The sequence below is a fragment of the Argentina silus genome (assembly GCF_951799395.1).
Source record: "Argentina silus genome assembly, chromosome: 3".
NCBI lineage: Eukaryota > Metazoa > Chordata > Actinopteri > Argentiniformes > Argentinidae > Argentina > Argentina silus.
This window is the reverse complement of record NC_139657.1, coordinates 30,181,426-30,201,926: the sequence shown is the minus strand read 5'-3', so window position 1 is coordinate 30,201,926 and position 20,501 is coordinate 30,181,426. Positions and strand designations below refer to the sequence as shown.

The window sequence follows — 20,501 nt, the reverse complement described above, 5'->3', positions numbered from 1 at the left end:
CTCCTATACCTCTGTGGCAGGAGGCTGAACAGACTGTGTGCGGGGTGGCTTGCGTCGCTCACAATCGAGGTAGCTTTTCGGGTGAGGCGGGTGGAGTAAATGTCTTGCAGGGAAGGGAGTGGGGCACCAATGATCTTTCCAGCTGTGTTCACTATGCGTTGCAGTGCTTTCCTGCTGTGTTCGGTGCAGCTACCACCCCACACAGTGATGCAGCTGAACAGGATGCTTTCAATGGTGCCCCGGTAGAATGTTGTCAGGATTGGTGTGGGAGCTTTCGCTCGCTTCAGCTTGCGGAGGAAGTAGAGGCGCCGCTGGGCTGTCTTTGCCAGTGATGCAGTGTTGGTGGTCCAGGAGAGGTCCTCACTGATGTGCACCCCCAGGAATTTGGTGCTGCTCACTCTCTCCACAGCAGCACCATCGATGGTCAGTGGTGGGTGTTCGGTGTGGCCTCTCCGGAAGTCGACCACAATCTCCTTAGTTTTGCTGACATTCAGCAGGAGGTTGTTGTCTCTGCACCACGTGGTCAGAAGATTGATCTCCTTCCTGTAGTGGGTCTCGTCGTTCTTGGTGACCCACCAGAGTTGTGTCGTCCGCAAACTTCACCATGTGATTGGTGCTGTAGGTTGGTGTGCAGTCGTGAGTCAGCAGGGTGAGGAGCAGGGGACTGAGCACACAGCTTTGGGGGGCCCCTGTGCAGAGTGTGATGCTGCTCGAGGTGTTGTTGCCGACTTGTACTGCTTGTGGTCTCTTACTGAGGAAGTCCAGCAGCCAGTTGCAGAGGGAGGTGTTGAGCCCCAGCTGGTCCAGTTTACAGATCAGTTGTTGTGAGATTATGGTGTTAAATGCTGAACTAAAGTCTATGAAAAGCATTCTCACATATGAGTCTGCTTTTTCCAGGTGGGTGAGGGCTGGGTGGAGAGCAGAGCAGATTGCGTCCTCTGTGGAACGTTTTGCTCGGTATGCAAACTGAAAGGGGTCCAGGGTGGGGGGGAGGATGGACATGTTGACAGACACCAATAGCAGAGTCTAAAGGAAAATGTAAAGGCTAGAACCAATACTAGACATTGACAGCTCTCTTATGCCTGCACAAATGATGTGACAGAATACACCTGACTAACCAGAAACAGCTGTCATGCTAACTGTCCAATACTACTGGTTCCCTGAAAGAGGGGTACTATGTATAAAAAGGGTTGCAATTTCTAAATGGCGAAACCAATCTCAAAAAAGAAAACATTGAATTAAAGCTGACAATCTATATAGAATCAAATCCATATTTGAGTATGGAGCTAAACGAAGACAGCATGCTTCCTCTTTCCAATACTTATGGAGGGCACTGTGTCAGTCCTGTGACAGCGCAGTGCATCATTAATGATTAACGACGAACCAAAATACCAACAACAGGACGTATAATAATAATAATAATAATAATAATAATAATGCATTTTATTTGGAGGCGCCTTTCAGGTCACCCAAGGTCACCTAAGTGTATGAGTGTAATTGTTTGTTTGCGACAGGTAGCTACAGTGAACAACAGCTGGCTCTCATCTCTATGGGGGATACGAACGGAAACCATATCAAATATTAAACTTTGCTCTAGTTTATGATTGCAATTACACAACAAAATGTTAGGAGCATAACACAAATGCGATGCACATGCTCATTTGAAACACAATGAGCATGTATGAGCTATTGCCTTTTAAAGTAAAAGCCTTGGCATGACATTTAAGAGCCATTCTGGACAGAAAGGCATAGATTGTTCTCTGTTAGGGCAAGGCACATTGAGTAGAAATTACAATAATACGATGGGTGCATTTAGTCCAATAATATCACATACAGTAGGTGGTGTTTAATTTGGAGGACAAATTATTGTCTGGTTGGAGAAATTCTAAATGATGTCCTTGGATAAGTCATGTCTTCATGGATACTTGATAAAAAAATTATGTCAGACATGGAAGAGATGTGGCAGTGTTCCTCGACCACTAAATGGGTGGGGCAGGTAGAAAATCTGAAATCGCATTTTGATTAACTCATAGCAATATAATGTTTCTCAATTGATTCTGCACATTTCAGCAGTAGGCTATATGGACACAGCGTGCTCACAGTGCAGTGCTTGCCACGTTGAACGTATTTCACATGATTGAAATATGAGCTTTCATGAACAAATCAAATCAAAAAGTTGACATGCTATGTGCAATGACAATAAATCAGAGAAGGGCATCAAGGGATAATGAGAGCCAGCAGGTGGGGCCAGAGTGAGGGACAGCGAGGAAGAGAAGATTAGCTCATGAATGGCAGATGAAGAGAGGAAATAGTTTAAATAGGCTATCAAGGTATTTTAATGGGGACCAATGTGTTTGTTGTAGTCATCACACATTATTTCTACCAAAGCTCTCATTTGGCAGCGACAGCGCTGCCTGAGAAGCAGTGGAAATGTTTGATGTATTTTGAAATAAATAGCACAAAATATGCTTTGATATTGTAACCTATGGATTGCAGAATGACATGAGGAATTTTCATCAAGACAGTAGTCAGGGTTTTGAATTTCAGATGGATTTTATTGGACAATTGCCCATCCTCTATAACAGGAAAAGAACATTTCCCCTGCCAGTCCCATGCCTCTGCTCTGAATATGTTAATATACTTTGGCTCTATTCAAGGGTTTAGACGGCAAGACATGGTTGTGAGCCCCCTTCAAAGAACTGTATAAGTGTTATAAGGGTTATAAGGGTTAGGGTTTGGACTACTCTTTATAATAAAGAAGCATTTACTGCGATCAGTAACTGATAACGACACCTACAATGACAGCTAAATGGATAAGGATAATTGAAAAACACGAGTTGGTCCCACTGCTTGGTCCTCGTTAAGATAACCTGATATTTAAACCATTTTCACTTTTTATCTCTGTAGTTCATGAACTGCTATAATAAACTTGATTTTGCCAATCTATCACAACCTAAGGCAAGCTGATAAGGCAAACCATCACCAACCATTCTCTCTCTCATTTTTATGTTAGTGTCTGCTGCAGCAGTGGCACTGAGGTAGACCACTGTTGCGATGGAAGTATGAAACACTGGCCTACTGTAGTTACCACGGTTGTGAACATACAGAGGCATTTAGAAAGCAAGTGTGATTTCATCCTAAGGGATGATCACTGTTGGCTGAACTAAGCAAGGAACCACAGCATACTAGAGCTAAGGGACTTCTACAGAAGTAGGTCACGGCTGTATTTGATGTCCAACGGGGTCAAATACTAGATGTTCTTTGTATTCCAACCCCTCACTCTAAATTAATCTATGTTTTTGTAGTTTTCAAGCAGACTCAAGCTGAACCAGATGCAGCTTGATTCAGTGTGCATTCTTCATATGGTGTTAATTGTTTTGCAAAAGTGTATAGTTTAATCTCTTCAACTTTTCTTTCCTCCAAATCTAATCTATTAGAAGAGCATAGATCAACTCTGTGTTTCTTTAAAGGAACCCCATCAAATACAGCTGGTAGAATTAGCATTTAAAACTACTCACTCTAGCGGAAACTCTTCCACAGTGTGAAAAGAGGGCTCCTACCTGACTCTCCTTTGCTTCTGTGTAGAAACTTAGAAAAGCAGAAACCTGGAGGGGAACAGTGAGGTTACTGTGGTTGGTTTTATGCACCAATATGAGAACCACTAGACCTTGCACTCCCTCTGATTCAGGTTAACCTCAAGGCTTTCCCTTGAGGCATCGCAAGACAGATTCTTATGGCACACAATCTCCCTATACCTTCAGCAATCATTTTAAATAAAGAAAAATATCCTGAGGGATTAATTTACATTTAGCAAGAAAACTTTAACATCCCCAGTTGGTATAGTATATAATACTTTATAATAACATTAATTTAGAATCCATTTATAAACCATTCAAAAATAATGAACTCACTCATACTTAACTAATCATTATTCCAACACTTTTAAACATTATTAGTTCTTATTCTTATAATTAGTTATTATTAATCAAAACACATTGCAACCACTCACCCCTTACAAACATAATAAAGGTTTGGTAGCCATTGACCTTGATACATAAATTGTGACATGTCTTGACTGACGCCTTTTCATAAGTGTTGTTCCTCATATTTTTTGTAAATACATCCCTCAATAATTTGTTAATAATTCATATTAGTTTTTTGCAGTCCCTAATCTAAAGTTGCAACTATTCATCAGTTATACACATGTATAAAGGTTTATAAGCCATTTGTATATCATTGGAGCAAATTGGTTGGTTTGATCATCTCAATAACATATCAAAAAGCATACAGTGAAGCATTGAAATGACCAAATTAACCACAGAGACAATTTAAATAGATTTGTATTCTTTGAACAATCTAAGTTACATGTGGCATTGGAGGAACAAACAATTAATTAGCTACCATAGCATCACAAACCATCATCAAACACATTACATATCACACTAGAATACTACTGCACCTAAGCAAACTGTGCCAACTGTGGCTTGCCAGACCACACAGTTCCACCACTAGCCAGTTAGCTAACAACATATGGCTTTCAATGCAAGGTGAATAAACTAGCTAGCTAGGCTTTTCATGACAAGACAGTCTCAACACGTCTAGCTAGCTAGCTAGCAACAATGTCAGTAATATTTAAGGAAGGCATACAACTGCGGTTATTCCGGCCTCTTTCTCTTCCTGGCCTGTAAAAGTGGTGAGAGGACGCTAGTCCAAGCCCTGTTAAGGTAATCCCAATCCATTTCCCTCATACACTGCCTATAAAACCTATTCAGTATAGGCTAGCAAATTGGCCTACACCTCAGGGGAGTTACCCACCCTAGAAACCCCAGACGACTTTAAAATGAGAAATGGGCTTGGACTACATTTAAATGCCGGAAGCCTAATACATAAAATGGACTTCATCAACACATGGGCAAAGCCAAACATTTTTGTGATATCTGAAACATGTCAGTGCCTATTCCATATTTAGAACAGAGAGAGAAGGGAGGAGGAGGGGTGGCTACTTTTGTCAAAAACTGTTTGACTGCATCTGTTCTGCTGTCCTCCACTGTACCACATCAATATGAATGTTTAGTCCTAAGTGTGTTTTGGAAATAACTCTAAGCTGTCTGTGATAGGAGTGTATTGCCCATCATCTGCTCAGCATAGTACCCTTGATAACTTAGCTGCACATCTGTCCCCCTATTTACATTCTGAAGTAGTAATAATAGGCGATTTTAAATCTAGACCGGTTGTCTCCAACCTCAGGTAAAAACAAACACCTATGCAATTGCTTACAACTATCACAGTTAATCTCAAAACCAACACGGCCTAACATGAAGAATCCAGATACATTCACCCAGCTAGACATCATTCTAACAAATAGGTCTTATAAATATATAGTCAGTGGTGTTTTTGCAAATTACATCAGTGATCACTGTCCAATAGCCTGTATTAGAGATGAAAGGATAAACAAATCTGCTCCACGCTTCCTTCCAAAAAGTACATGCCAAATATTTTAGCGAGCAAGGTTTTTTACATGATCTTTATTGATTGAATCTTTCCCTTACCAGCTGCATACCTGACACTGATTTGGCACTAGAACATTTCTCATCTATATTTACATCTCTGGTAGACAAACATGCCTCCTTTAAATTCCTTAGAATTAAGAAAAGTATTCCAATAGTATTGGTATTCCACAGAACATTCAGATCTCCTTTTGTTGAGAAACCAGGCCTGGGCCAAAGCTAGAAAAACAGACTCAGTAGCTGATTGGCAGATTTTCAGACAACTGAGAAATAGATGCACCTCATCAATTAAGAAAGCGTAATCAAACTACTTCCTAAGTACTATCTCGCCCTGAAGCGTGGGAATTCCTCTTCATCCCTACCTAAAGAAGTTTTGTCAGACTCTGGCCTCATTACAGAGAAAATGTAGATAAATAATGCCTTTAATCAGCATTTTATCTTGGCAGGCTTTTTATTTGAGAGAAATGGAGGTCTGGCTGACCCTGGTCATACGGTCGATTGAGCTCCCATCTCCCAGACACCAGTTGTCTCGATGGGAGATCAGTCAACTACTAGTGAATCTTTGTTTTCATTTAAACCATTATCTATTTGTGATGTACTAGATGACCTGCTTAAAATTTACATTAAAAAATCCATTGGGGCTAATCTGCTTGATGCAGGCCTATTGCAGCTGATTGCGGAGTCATTGATATATTTTTAATCTGACTGTTAATTCAGGTGCTATCCCCAAGGTTTGGAAGGCAGCGCATGTGCTCCCTTTCCATAAAGGTGGTGACCCCTCCAACCTAGATAACTACCGCCTAATATCCAAGCTATCTTGCCTTATATACCTTATATACTTTAAGTATTAGTGTGACTGGTCAACTCCCAGCTAAGAACCTTTTTATCGTCTCGTCTTAAATGATGTATTACATTGCCTAGATCAGAAAAAACATTATTTATAGATCTCTCCAAGGCATTCGATACAGTCAACCATTACCTATTCATTCAGAGGTTGTCTGAAATAGGCCTCGATCAGCCTTCATGTAGATGGTTTGAAAAGTATTTAACAGACAGAGCGCAGTGTGTCTTAATTGATAAGACTTGTTAAATCAGGTTTTCTGGACATAACAATGGGTGTTCTCCAAAAGGATAAATTCTTGGTCTGGATCTTTATACTATTTACATCAACAATATTGCATTATCTGTCAATAATTGTAACCTACATCTTTATGCAGATGACACTATTGTATATGCTATTGCCCCCCAAGACGGACCAGGCTTTTCTGAGCTACAGTTTGCATTGCTGTCCTGCAGAGAGCATTTGTTGGGCTGAGATTGGTGCTTAATGCTGGAAAAACAAAATCTGTGTTATTTACCAAATCACAGAGACATGTTGAGCATGCCCCCATTGAGCATGTCCCCACTTATAAATACCTCGGCATTTGGTTTGACAAAGACTTGATGTTCAGAAAACATATGGAGGAGCTTGTAAAAAAGCTAACTTTCCCCTGAATAGCAGAAAGTAGATTGTGCAATCAACCTTCGTGCCAGTGCTTGATTATGGTGATATCATCTACCAAAATGCAGCAGCTACTACTAAATCTTCTGATGCCATCTACCATAGCGCCCTTCGCTTCATCACAGGTGATCGTTTAATACTTATCGTTGCATACTTTATCAAAGGGTTGGCAGGACCTCATTAAAGTCCCGTAGAGCCATAAATTACCTAAACCATTCTCAGAGATGGTTAACTCTTCAGGTTCCCCGGATCTCCACCGAATTGGGTAAATCCACTTGTTATGATGCACCTGCAAAAGAGGCCTTGGTCTCAATGTGTTTCCTCTGTATAAATAAAGGTTAAATAAAAATATGACCACAACTTATTTTGCAATAAGCTACCTCCCTACCAATCAGTCCTCTTCACCCCCACTACCCCCTGTACAAGTAAGTTTTCCTTCTTCTAGCATTGTGACTGTCTATGGCCCCTGGTCCGAACATTGATTACTTTATCTTATGATGACTGATGGATAGATGATTCACTTACTTAAACAAATGTATTTGTTGGAAGTCAATTTGGATAAAAGCATCTGCTAAATGCCATAAATGTAAAATGTAATCTGTCCGCTCCACTGATCATCAGAGACGGGGTTGTGGCCTGCAATTATAATGAAGTTGGGTGACAATCACTCGTAGTTGTGTGGCTGGTATAGACCTACTGTGATCAGTGAAAGTAAGATTGACTTAATACATGTTGATATGCTGTTATTCAAATTATTCTGTCGGCTATAATATCTAAAACTCACAAATGTTAATCTATAAACAAATTATATTTTCACTGTTTTACTGCCTGTATCCAATGAGTCATTTGTAGTTGCCTGTCAGTATGCATATTTACTGTTCATTGTTGCCCCTGTCCGGCATATCATAGTATGCACCATAGTTGGCTACAAATGCATAACTTTCACATAGGTGTCATATCATTGATGTAGCCATGGACAGTTCTTGATGTATGACATTCATGATCTGTAGACTACAAATGTTGCTGCAGCTCCAGTGTACAGTATGCTTGCTTGAGCTGAGCACTGTGAGCTCCACTTACAAGCTCAAATTCTTTATTTCTATTAACAAACAATAGCATCTGTCTAGCCACTTCCCCTCCCCCGATGGCAAGTTCTGAAATTCGAATGCTGAGTAAATCCAGGCCCATTCCTCCCCTAGAACAGTTAAGTTCTTCATTTAACACATTTTGTGAGTTCCTGCATAGATTATTGACTTGCAAACATAGATTTTTACTGTAGCCAAAATGTTGCATATTTTAGAGAACTGTAATCAATTAATTTTTACATCACGAAAATAATAAAATGGTCGTGTTCATTCATACATTTCAAATTACTTTTTAGGCTATCTAAAGTTTTAAGAACTTACTGAAGACACTGTCCGTTATTGAACAAATAAAAACATTTAGCAGGCTCAATGCTGGAGGAGGGGGCGGGTCAGTAATTTATACAGACAGAATGATCTCTCTTTTCAAAAGGAGTGTTTAATGGGTCTTTACTGGGCAGCGAATTACAATACATGGCAGAGTGGGGGAAGGTGAGCAAATTTCTCATCAACTATGGCTGATGTCACAACCATCTTCTGCTGTCCTATATAGCCTACTGCAGGCTACTTTTCTATCCAGTCTCAATCTCCCTGAAATCCAAAATCTTCACTCATGTCTCGCATGAACATTTCATGAACTTTATTCCTTTATCCATAGGTTGCATTATCAAAGATGACTAAAATAACACTAAAACATTTCCCCCCCTTCTCCGTGCTGCCGTGTGTTGCTGACTGCACATATGAGAGAATGCGTGATGACAGTATGATATTAGATAAGGATGTGTGTGACTTGCTCCATCATTTGAATAATAATCTAATTGGAACAGAGTGCTGTACCTTTATACCTGATAAAGCACAGGACATCTCTGACCACATCCAAAATTAAATAAAGAAGTTGCACAAACCTCAGGGCTGGGGTTGGGATATATTTGGCTGGACTAAAGGCAACCTGAGTGGGGTAGGCACAGTGATCCTTCAAGGATTTGTAATGATAGTCGCTGTTTTTGTATGCATAATGTTGTTAGTTTCCTGCATCCACTTTCTGTGTTCTCGTGCAGTAACCTCTGTCTTGCCCATGGATACAACTGCTTTTGTTACCAGGACCAGGCCTAAGAAAGAGCAACCACATGTTGGAATGTATGACATGCCCTAATGCAAGTAAGTAAGTAAGTATTCAACCCTCTGGACTTTTTCCACATTTTGTTGTGTTACAACCTGACTTTAAAATAGATTTTTTTGATACTCTCTAATGTCAAAGTGAAAATTATCTTTTAGAAATGTTTACAAATTAATTAAAGATGAAAGGCTGAAATGTCTTGAGTCAATAAGATCACCCCCTTTGCTATGACACTCTTAAAATTTGCTCAAATGCAAAAATGTCATCAAGTTGAATTGAGCCCATCTTAATGCAAAAATAATAGTTAATGTGATTTTGGAATTCATATATTTGTTTTTATAGGGCCTCTGATTTGCATAGGAATCAATTAAACACACAAAACTATGCCTCCTGGTGGTTGTTTTGCCGAGGTGAATTACCTGAAATAAAACATGGCAAATAGTTGAGCTGATTCCCTACTGCTGTCTCAGTACCCCGGTGACATCGTCACACAAGCGTGAAGCTTGTAAACTCTGACCTACTGTACTAATTAGAGATTGCATCTTTAAAGAACAACAAAAGGCAACTGAATCAAGACATGAAATGGCGTGGTGTTGCCCAAACTGTACTTTTGGCCAATGTATTCTTCCTGAAATAAATAACATAACTAAAAGCTCTGTAGACAAGTGTAATGATTTATTTAGCACAGGACACTAACAAGGCTACAGTGCTTGCAAGCTGTCTGCTCTAGCCTATTATCAGGTTACATAAAATATTCAAAACTCTTAAGAGAGAGGCCAGTGATTGGTGGAGAGAAGCGTAGAGGGGAGGACCTTTTCTTTTGTGTTCAATGCTAGGTCATGTACTCTTCTGAACATGAGGTAATTAAGTCATTACAGACATAAGTGTAATGATAAACTTGTAACTTAAAATGTTCTAGTTTTACTATGCTTTCAAATGCATCTCATTTGCACTTCCACCATTGAAAGAGAATCACATTAAATAATTCTGAGACAGTTTGAAGATAGAGCAGAAGAGGCAAACAAAATAATTATAAAAAAATCAATCCGTGCAGTTTAGGCTTGTACAGTCAGTCAACAGAGGGAATCTTGAACCCTAACCCTAGCCTAAAAAAGACCTACTGCTGATAACACACAAACACACACATCATCAACCTGTATGTGCATCAAATGTAATGGATGCTGCGAGAAAAATACATTAGAATTCTGGTGATCTCAATGACTTGATCCCTTCAATTCCTCTTTATTTATAGTCATGTTCCTGATGGTCAAACCTAATTTTACCTCAATTATGACATATGAAACAGTATTACACAATGCTAATGCATTGCTCTTCACAAACAAAGGAGCTGGTCAACAACATGCATACCAGTCAAACTGCTGAAAATCATGAAGCTGGTCTGGAAAATACCGGTAACTGTTTTTCCATTGCTGCCCGAGACACTAGCCTGACCTTTCCTGGTTGTGCAACAAGCACACTGGTTTGACCATTTGAGGGGAAATCACAGCCACACAGAGAGAGGAAGAGAAATTAAACCTTGGTTTGAAGGAAGTCAGGAGATACCATGCAGGACATATGGTGCTAGGCTAGCATTAGCTATACATGGAAATGTCAAAGCACAAAGCAACCAACGTGAAAATGTCAACAGAGGGACAGGCCAATATTCATCATCAAATGGTTTCATCATTTGAGAGTGTTCCATTCAAAAACAGTGTAAGCCTATAAGCTAACTCTATTAGCGAAGTATTTGGCTATATACAGTGAACAATCAACTCCTGACAAGTAAAAAAAAGTGCAATTAACCAACTAACATGGATTCTCTTCCCTTGCTCTTGGTATCGGCATAATATATATATTTTTTTTATATTGGTTTAGTGCACAACACGCTTGTCAGATGAATCCTTGCAGACAACTGAGAACAGCAGTGATTATTGTAAGAACCTGTAGATATGTGATTACAACATTTCTAAGAACCCACTTTCATGCAAAACATATCAGGTTCAGTTTCAGACCTGGGTTTATTTTTGCAGCAGTGACTGCTGCCAAAAAACTTGGTCTTTCTTTGTGCAAACAAACTGTACTTAGGATCACCTTGAAGCATCTAAATACTTGACTGGAATGTTTCAGGTATGTGCCTCGCTATTCTAAACATTTACTACATCTGAAAGCAAATGTGCCATATTATGAAATACCTGCGCTATAGGCCTTTCTCCATCATTTAGCAGTGACGTGATGGATTTGGTTGTTTGTTTGGTAGGTATTATGTCTACTTCAGAATTTGGCTATTGACAATAGTCAGGTGAGTGCAACACAATCTGTGATAAGAATCGATGAAACAACGATACTGGGTAGGGCTGTAACTATCGAGTATTGACTCAATGCTTCATTGAGAAAAATGATAAATTAGGTAGGCCATAGCCTTTGCAACTTGACACCCTTGACAACCAATGACAAATGCCTATGCTTAGAACGAGAAAAATCTGTTATGGGCAGTTCCGTGTAAAAGGATCCATGAGGATGAACATGTGAAATTAATCAGAGCATATAAAATTGGCTGTCAAATGAAAGCTAAGAGTTGGCTTTGATTTCTGGTCAAACATATGGAAAGGTCTCTAAAAAAACATCTACAAGAAAAAGTATTGAAAGGGGTTTAGAAAAACATCAAACCTCATTAATGTTAAAGTTAGACCCTGGACAATTAATATCAACACTTGCATTTCATTTTTAGGAAATGGTTTGGCTTCTCTGTAAGATCACTGCTCTTGTCTCTGGGTCCTTCTGTTACCAATAACCCAGATAAGTATATGATATTTTCAAATGTCTCTGCCTCATAATTCTGTCCAACACTGTCATTGTCACAGCTTTTTTTTTCTATCAAGTGTAATCTTTGTGCCACCCGGTGCATGCAGAATCGTCAAACATGTGTACCAAGTGACAGGAGTATAATATATTATCATGTACCAGAGTGATTGCAAGAGGAACGTTTGGAGAAAAAAGGATCTGCCCAAGCCCACCTCATCTGTGAAAAATGCTGCTATGGGGGTGCTATGATTTGGGTATCTATATAGCTGCCACAACAACTGGCTAACTTGTCTGAATTAATGATGTTACTGCTGACAGCAGAAGCAGAATGTATTCTGAAGTGTACATAAACATCTTGTCCGCTCGAGTACAAGCAAATGCCTCCAAATTCATTGGACGGCGCTGCATCATAAGACAATGACCATTTGTGTACATTTTTCAGGGCCAAAAAGTGGAAAGTTCTTGACTGGCCAAGTCAATCTTCAGATTTAAATCCAATGTAACATGCATTTCATTTCCTGATGATAAGATTTTAGACAAAAAGACTTTAAAACAAACAACAACTGAATATGGCTGTAGTACAGGCCTGGCAGAGCATCACCAGAGAATATACTATACCCAATGTATGGTGGGGTCAGTGAGTTGCAGACATCAGGCAGTTATTGCATGCAAAGGATTGACCACATACTAAACATGAGTACTTTATTTGGACAGTATATGATTTTTTTTAAAATACTTTTAAAGCCCTGAAATAGGGGGAGTATATTTAAAAAAATATTGTACTTGCTAAACGTTGAACCCAATCTAAAAAAAATTGAATTAAAGCTGAGAATCTCTACTTTGACCCCATAGAAACTGTTAGATTTCAAATCCAAACTGTCAGAAGTATAGAGCTAAAAACAAAAGACAAAATGCTTCCTATTTCATGTGCCCTATGTAAAATGACATGTAATAAGATGAATGTCAATTCTAATGATCAATTACTTCTATGAAATTGTATATACTTTGCTACGTAATATTTTTCTGTCTTAAAAATATGATAATTGGAAAGTGATGGGATCACAATACTGTATCTCTTACCACGCGCTTTTATTTTGAAGTCAAGAAATCGAAATCGGAAGTCTTAATCTCGGAACTGACCGCTTATTATTGTTCACAGAACACTTTTTTTTTTTCTTCTCTTGCTGATGTAGTCTTTGATGTTATCGGACAGGACGGCAGCCCCTCTAACATTAGGGTGTACTTTTACAAAATGGTGGTCTCTTCCAGAAAACAAAGTTGTCAATATAAACCACATTGTGAATATATCATAGAGATGTACATTCTAAAGCGCTACCCTGACCAGTTCACCTCGCTGTCCTTTGTCAACCCCACAGCGTCCTTCAACCTGTACGGGGTTGTTTACATGACATGTCACTTACCGGCTTTGAAAGGATGATGAATGCCTGCAGAAACGCGTTTTTTCTTGGTCGCCAGCTCTTTCCATGTCAAAAGTACACGGTTTATCGAGACCTCGAAAACACTGTTTTTTAGCAGGAGCTGCGATGACAATAACCTCTGCTGTTTTTCCATCTCTACTTCAAGACGCCAGCGCACTGGAAGATCGAGGGGGTGTATATGTTATCTAATTTTCAGCATCTTTAGTTGTATCGAGTTACCGGCACCCTTTGTCGGAATTGGAAACAATGATGCTGTTTTCGACAACACCGCTGCCGCAATTGGTTAGCGGCTTCTTTCATTCTCTAAAGGGCCGTCTGAATTGTACGCATGTCGTCACCACGTATTCTAATTTCGGTGATGGGATTTGGGTAATGATAGGAGGCTTGATTTCCATAACAAGTATTTCACTTAAATAAAATGGAATACATAATATTGTGTTTCAGATTAATTATTAATATTATTATTATAAAAAATAGATTACTTGTTCAATTCAAACACAGGCCAGGCCTTAATTCCATTTTTTTGACGAAGACATTTATTTCATAACCTACTGTTAATGTTGTACAATCAGCTATAAATCATTTACTTCCAGCCCCCAAAACAGTGTGTGCTGTTTCATTATAATATGTATTTCTAAACACGTCATCTCACATTGCTTCAACAGAGCTGTGATCTCCAAGCACTTTAAAGGGATTTTGGATAACATTATTGTCTCATTTGACAGCAATAATCTTCTATATGAGTAAATTAATCAATAATCTTCTATCTCAGTCATTTAATCAGCAATGGAACGTTGTGAAAGTGGATTCGCGGTGTGGATATCTGATGCATTGGTCACAAGAGGTCTGTAGACTGTAATGGAGATGGCTTGTAATTGAATCTCCCCTGGAATGAATGAAGCCTATGACTTACAAAAGGCAAATTCAGGTCCTTGTTATGTGTAACAGAAGAACTGGTAGCCTGCCAAGCTACAGATTTTTAGTTTCACAAATATGCTGGTCATGTAAAATGGAAGTTGGTTGGATGTGTAATCATCAACCATCTTAAGAGAATGGAAACCATGATGAAGCCTACATGGCAAAATGCATTGATTTTAACAATGAAGAAGCAATATTTTCCACTTCCATTGTCTGAATAGGATCTTTTAAACAACCGTCTTATTAAGACTGGAGCAAAAGGTCATTTTAGTTATTATTTGAAGTGACTGTCTGTCCACTAAGGAGAAACTTCATACACTACAACACCACAAGCATCAATACAGTGGCTTCTTTGTCAGGAAATAGGTTTATAATGAACTACAGTAAAAATGCATTTATTTTGCATTTGCATCTTGCAATGCAACTCAGTACTCAAATACACTACATTCCATGGAGTAAAACAAAAGCAGTCAGTAAGAACAACAATAAAAATAGTTTTTTTTTAATAGTAGTTTGAAAGGATGGGTTTTGAGGGAACGTTTGAAGGAGGAGAGCATGCTGGATTCTTTGATGTGGTTTGGGAGAGTGTTCCAAAGAGTGGGGGCTGCAGCAGCGAAAGCTGGATGAGGTCAGAGAGGTAGGAGGGTCCCATGTTGTTGAGGACTTGAATCCTAAATCAGACTGGGTACCAGTGGAGGTTTTGGAGATGTGGTCTCTGGAGTGGGTTCGAGTGAGAAAGCAGGCAGCTGAGTTCTGAGCATGTTGGAATCTGTTGAGGACTGTTGGTGGCCCCAAATGACCCCACTGTTGCAGTAGTCCAGCCTGGAGTTACCAAATGCATGGATGAGGATCTCTGTGGAAGAAGGCAGTTTTAGCCATGTGTTTGACATGGGGTTCAAATGAGAGGGTGGAATCCAGGATAACACAGAGGTTATGAACCTGGCTTGACGTGGAGACAGTGAAGCCATCAGTGTTGAGGGTGAAGTGTAATACACTGTTGTACACAGCTCAGCATTGCAAATGCCTGATAGATGGGTTATAATGAGGATAGAGTCTTGGGGAAGTAAACATTCTGGGAGAGAATGGCTGGGGGAATAATGATAATACCTTTATTTGTTTTTTAAAACAAGGTTACAAAGTGCTCCTAAACAAGAGAAGAGATCATCAAGTAATGAAATCAACATTCAAATAATTAATATCATTGAAATAAAATAACCCGAACTAATATGCTTGTAAAGTGGAATGTCACTGGAGACACTCAAACAAAATGAACATTTTCATGCAATACTGACATGAAAATGTTCATATTTGGCTGTCAAACTTTATCCCACAGTAATACAACTGACTAGTGTTGATTATTTCACTTTCCCCATCATTCCAGAAACAGACAGTGTGAAAGATTGTGTAGGTTAGAAGGTAGGTTTATTTTCATATTCTTTACAAAGTAGATGTCCCGCCACCACAAAAAACGGAGACACCTGTGAAATCACCGGATTTCATAGGCAAATAGAGCTGGGTGGCATCAGCATAGCAATGAAAATAAATATTATGTTTACAAATAATATGACCAAGTGGGAGTATACAGTGCCTATAGAAAGTCATCATACCCTGTGAAATCTTTACCTTTTGTCACATTACACCCTGGAAATTAAAATAAATCCAATCTAACTTTTTGGAGCTATATGTACACATTATAACCCTCATCATCAAAGTGAAAATAAACAATTTAAAAATTCTGGACAATTATTAAAAATTAATTAGTGAAATACCTGGTTTGGTTAAGTGATCAGTAGTGATGGGCAAATGAAGCTTTTGTGAAGCACTGAACCACTTGAGCCAATTGTTTCGAAAATGGATTCATTACTCGAAGCTTCAGTTACAGTGACCTCTCCTGGCGAAGTGCAAGGCTGCAGTCAAATTAGGCAGGCTAGTTGGTGGACAGGAGGCTTTTAATTACACGCACGCACGAACACACACACACACCTCAATGAGCAGTGTTGGAGAAACTACTTTACTTTTGTAGAAAAGATCTTTTGTTCTGAAGCATCTTTGCTTTGATCACCCTTGGATTTAAAGTATTGTAACGACCCTGTGAAAGGCCCGTTAGCAACTCCGCCAAGGGAGTTACCTCTCTTGGTGTTGTGGCTAGCGCAGCCGGTTTGTAAGCGAAAGATTGCGAGTTCGATACCCGCTTAAGGCAAGCTGCTCTACCCCGCCGTTCGCTACAGTATCTTTGCTTTGATGAAATTCTTTGATGCACACACACACTAACACTGAATATCATGTTCTATTTACAAATAAAGATTGATGAATGTGTGTATTGTGTTATTGAGGAGAGAGTGCTGGGGAAAATATGGCATAGGTTGGGTGTGTTTGTGTAACTATGGCAGGGGGTGATTATGTGGGATGGGGAACACTCAAAGATTACAAGAAGAACACTCAGAGAATACAAACGCAATACCAACAACTCAATACCAACAACGCATTGTGCATTGTTTAGAGCGGTTATAAAGTGTTGAGGCACTCAAATTCAAAACTGTCGCAACCTATCACCTGTCAGAATCGAGACGAGGCAGTGCCAGTGAATCACCTGATTGGACCGCGAACCAGTCAGGTGATTCATTCAGGCAACGAAGCAGTTGCTGCTTCGGACGTCATATGTCACATGATTTTTTTCGCACCAAAGCAAGCTTTGAAGCAGTGCTTCGATGGAATTGTTGTTCAGTGTTTGAAGCACGTATCGAAGCTTCAGTGTCAAACTGCCATCACTAGTGATCAGCCCCTTAGAGTATACCATTATAAACTTGCTCAGGTGCAACCAATCAACTTCCAGATCAAACACCAGGCTAATTGCGCCCCACCTGACATCAGTTGTAGTGGTGTTGATTACTTCAAAATAAAACCAGCTGTTTCTTGAAGATTCCACTACTAGAAGTGCATGGTTCTGCAAATAATTCACCATGGTTGGAAAAGTAATTTCAAAAGGCCTCCGGGATAAAGTTGTAGGAAGGCACAAGTTAGGTGAAGGCTACAAAAAGATTTTGAAGGCTTTAGCTATCCCTCTGAGTACCGTTCAGAGCATCATTAAGAAGTGGAAGGCGTATGGCACCACTAACACCTTGCCTAGATCAGGCCGTCCATCCAAACTGGATGACCGAGCCAGGAGGACATTGATCAGAGAAGCTACCAAGAGGCCAAAGGCAACTTTGAAGGACTTACAAGTCTTTATGGCTGGGACTGGTCTGTCTGTGCATGTGACAACAATCTCACAAGCTTTACACAAAGCTGGCCTGTATGGCAGGGTAGCAAGAAAGAAGCCTTTTCTGAAAAAGTGCCACACTCAGTCTTGTTTGTGCTATGCAAAAACACACCTGGAACAAAAGGTGGAAAAGGGTTTCATGGTCAAGCGCTATGCTTGGCGAAAACCAAACACAGCACACCACCCAAAACACACCATGCCTACTGTGAAGCATGGTGGTGGCAACATTATGTTGTGGGGATGTTTCTCTTCAGCGGGGACTGGGCAATTGGTCAGGATTGAAGGGAAAATGGATGCTGCCAAGTACACCCAAATTCTTGAGGACAACCTGCGTCCCTTTGCTAGACAGCTGAAGATGGGCAGGTCATTCACCTTCCAACACAACAACGATCCTAAACATACCGCCAAAAGAACAACGCAGTGGCTTAAGGATAGAAAGGTGAATGTCCTTGAGTGGCCAAGTCAGAGCCCTGACTTAAATCCGATAGAAAATCTGTGGATGGACTTGAAGAGAGCAGTCCATCGCTGCTCACCACGGAATTTGACTGAACTCAAACAATTCTGCAAGGAAGAATGGGCAAATATTCTCCGATCTAGGTGTGCAAAGCTAGTAGAGACATATCCAAACAGATTGATGGCTGTAATTGCAGCAAAAGGTGGCTCTACAAAGTATTAAATCAGGGGACTGATGACCTTTCCAACTCTGTTATTCTTGTTTTTCATTTTTTATACATTTTCAGAATTGAAACTGCCTTTTTTTTTATTAGTTTGATGTTGTATGGCTAAATTTGTACATAAAGCTGGAAAAAGTTGTTTTTTTAATGGGTTTTGATTTCAGGCTGTACGACAAATATAGTAACTATTTCAAAGGGGTATGATGACTTTCTATAAGCACTGTATATAGAGAGAACAAAATGGGGCCTAAAATGTAACCTTGAGCACTCCACACTTGACTTAACAATGCAGGAAACAGACTCAAACCAACACCTTTTTGAGAGATGAGATGTAAACCGATTTAGGGCAGTATCTGTAATTCCCACACAATTTGTAATACGGTCAATTAAGATGGCATGATCAATTGTGTCAAAAGCAGCATGAAGGTCAAGGAGAACTAGAATGGAGCGCTGACCAGTATCAGCCACTAAAAAAAGGCAATTGGTGACTTTGAGTAAAGCAGTCTCTGTGCTATGAAATGAGCGGATTGGAATTTTTCAAATAGATAATTTCTGCTCATGAAGTCTGTTCATTGTTCATAAACAACATTCTCTAACACTTTGGTTATAAATGGGAGTTCGGAAATGGGTTTGTAATTACTAAGTATGGAGGGGTTCAAACTGTGCTGTTGTCCGGAGGCTGGACAAATGCAAGTTTAAAGTAAGATGGCACAGAGCCAGTGACCAGAGAGCTGTTAATGATAAAGAGAATGTTTGGACAAACAGTTTCCATGAACTCTTTTAGGAATCTGGTGGGAACTAACATCTAGGGAACAAGATGAATATTTCATTTGGGATACAAGAGTTTTCGAGTTAAGACTTTTGGCTGATATTGGGTCAAATTAACTCAAGGTAGCATTCAAATGGTCTCCAATCGTCAACTGAGAGAATTTACTTTGAAAACAAATACTCAGGAATACCAGAAATACTTGACTTAAGATGCCAAAGTATGGCGAATAATATGGTGATAATTATAAGGTTTTGTGTTGGATAGGTGGACCCAAGTGCGGTGCATATAAAGAGGCAGACGAAAGGCAGCGATACAAAATAAAAGTTTCTTTACTTGAAAAAATAGGTTCTTGATAACACAGGATACTAACACTAACTTACACAAAAATAAAGTGGGAGAAAGCAAAGTCTCCAAAACGGAAATAGTAGATAACAAAAGGCAACAGACTCGAAAAATAAAGAAAGAAAACTACGACTCATAACTTGAACTCGTAAATATCAAAGGCATCCTTTTCTCAAACAAACAAACAGTGCACACACTGTGAAGACTGAGTGGGGAGGGCATATAAAGCGTAGGTGACAATCAAACACAGGTGCAGGTAATAAGTCCATAATGAGTGAGTGAGTGAGTGAGAGAGAGAGTGAGACGGCACAGTGGGCGGCCGGAGGGAGACACCTAGGGCTCACACAAGTGCAACTCCATCCGTAACAGATAATGGTGGTGAAACAGGAAGGAAACGAAAACTGTGGAAATCTAGTGAAAGTTTCTAGAGATCTAGAGACATTTATGAAGAGTGAGCTTAAGATGTCCGAACAACAGATTGCTGGGGCAACTTTCGAGAGAGACCATTGTTTTGGTAGGAAAGATGCCAACAAACTCAGACCAATTGTGGCAAGGTTCTCCCACTTCAAAATGAAGCTGGCGGAGGGAGGCCAAAGGCACATCATTCTCCATTAACGAGGGGAGATGAGCTGAGATGAGCTCTCCTCCTGATAATGAAGGCTCAGAGCAGAGAAAAACTGTACATTAATGATCAGCTTTTCAGAGACCCAAAAATAGCAACTTGGTTATGAGGGGCCTTCTGATATTTGTGTTGAATGATGGATGTCAATGAAATGTGTTGGATAATTGGATATTGGATATTAGTTTTTGATAATTTCTCTATACGAAATTGAGTAATTCGAAATTGAGCAACATATCAACTTGATAGTGTGGGATGTTTCTTGCGTTAATGATATTATTATTATTATTATTATTATTATTATTATTATATTAATAATAATAATAATAATAATAATAATAATAATAATAATAATAACTTAGTTATTAATAGTTTACATTTTGGAAAAGATGCATGTAATAGGAACTGAGCCATTATGATTGTCAGTATTGGTGGTAGTAGTAAAAGTGATAGTTATTAATATATATTCCAT

At 39.5% G+C, this 20,501-nt stretch overlaps 1 protein-coding gene across 1 annotated transcript in view; it reads right to left on the bottom strand.

Annotated features, from left to right (window-relative positions):
- Positions 1-13,630, bottom strand: part of LOC310802112 (ceramide kinase-like) — a 33,331-nt gene extending 19,701 nt beyond the window's left edge. The window contains exon 1 of the mRNA XM_083666393.1: positions 13,431-13,630. Coding sequence (XP_083522519.1) covers positions 13,431-13,581 — 151 coding nt within the window. The 5' untranslated portion in view covers positions 13,582-13,630. The remainder of the gene's footprint in view (positions 1-13,430) is intronic.
- Between the last annotated feature and the right edge of the window lie 6,871 nt (positions 13,631-20,501).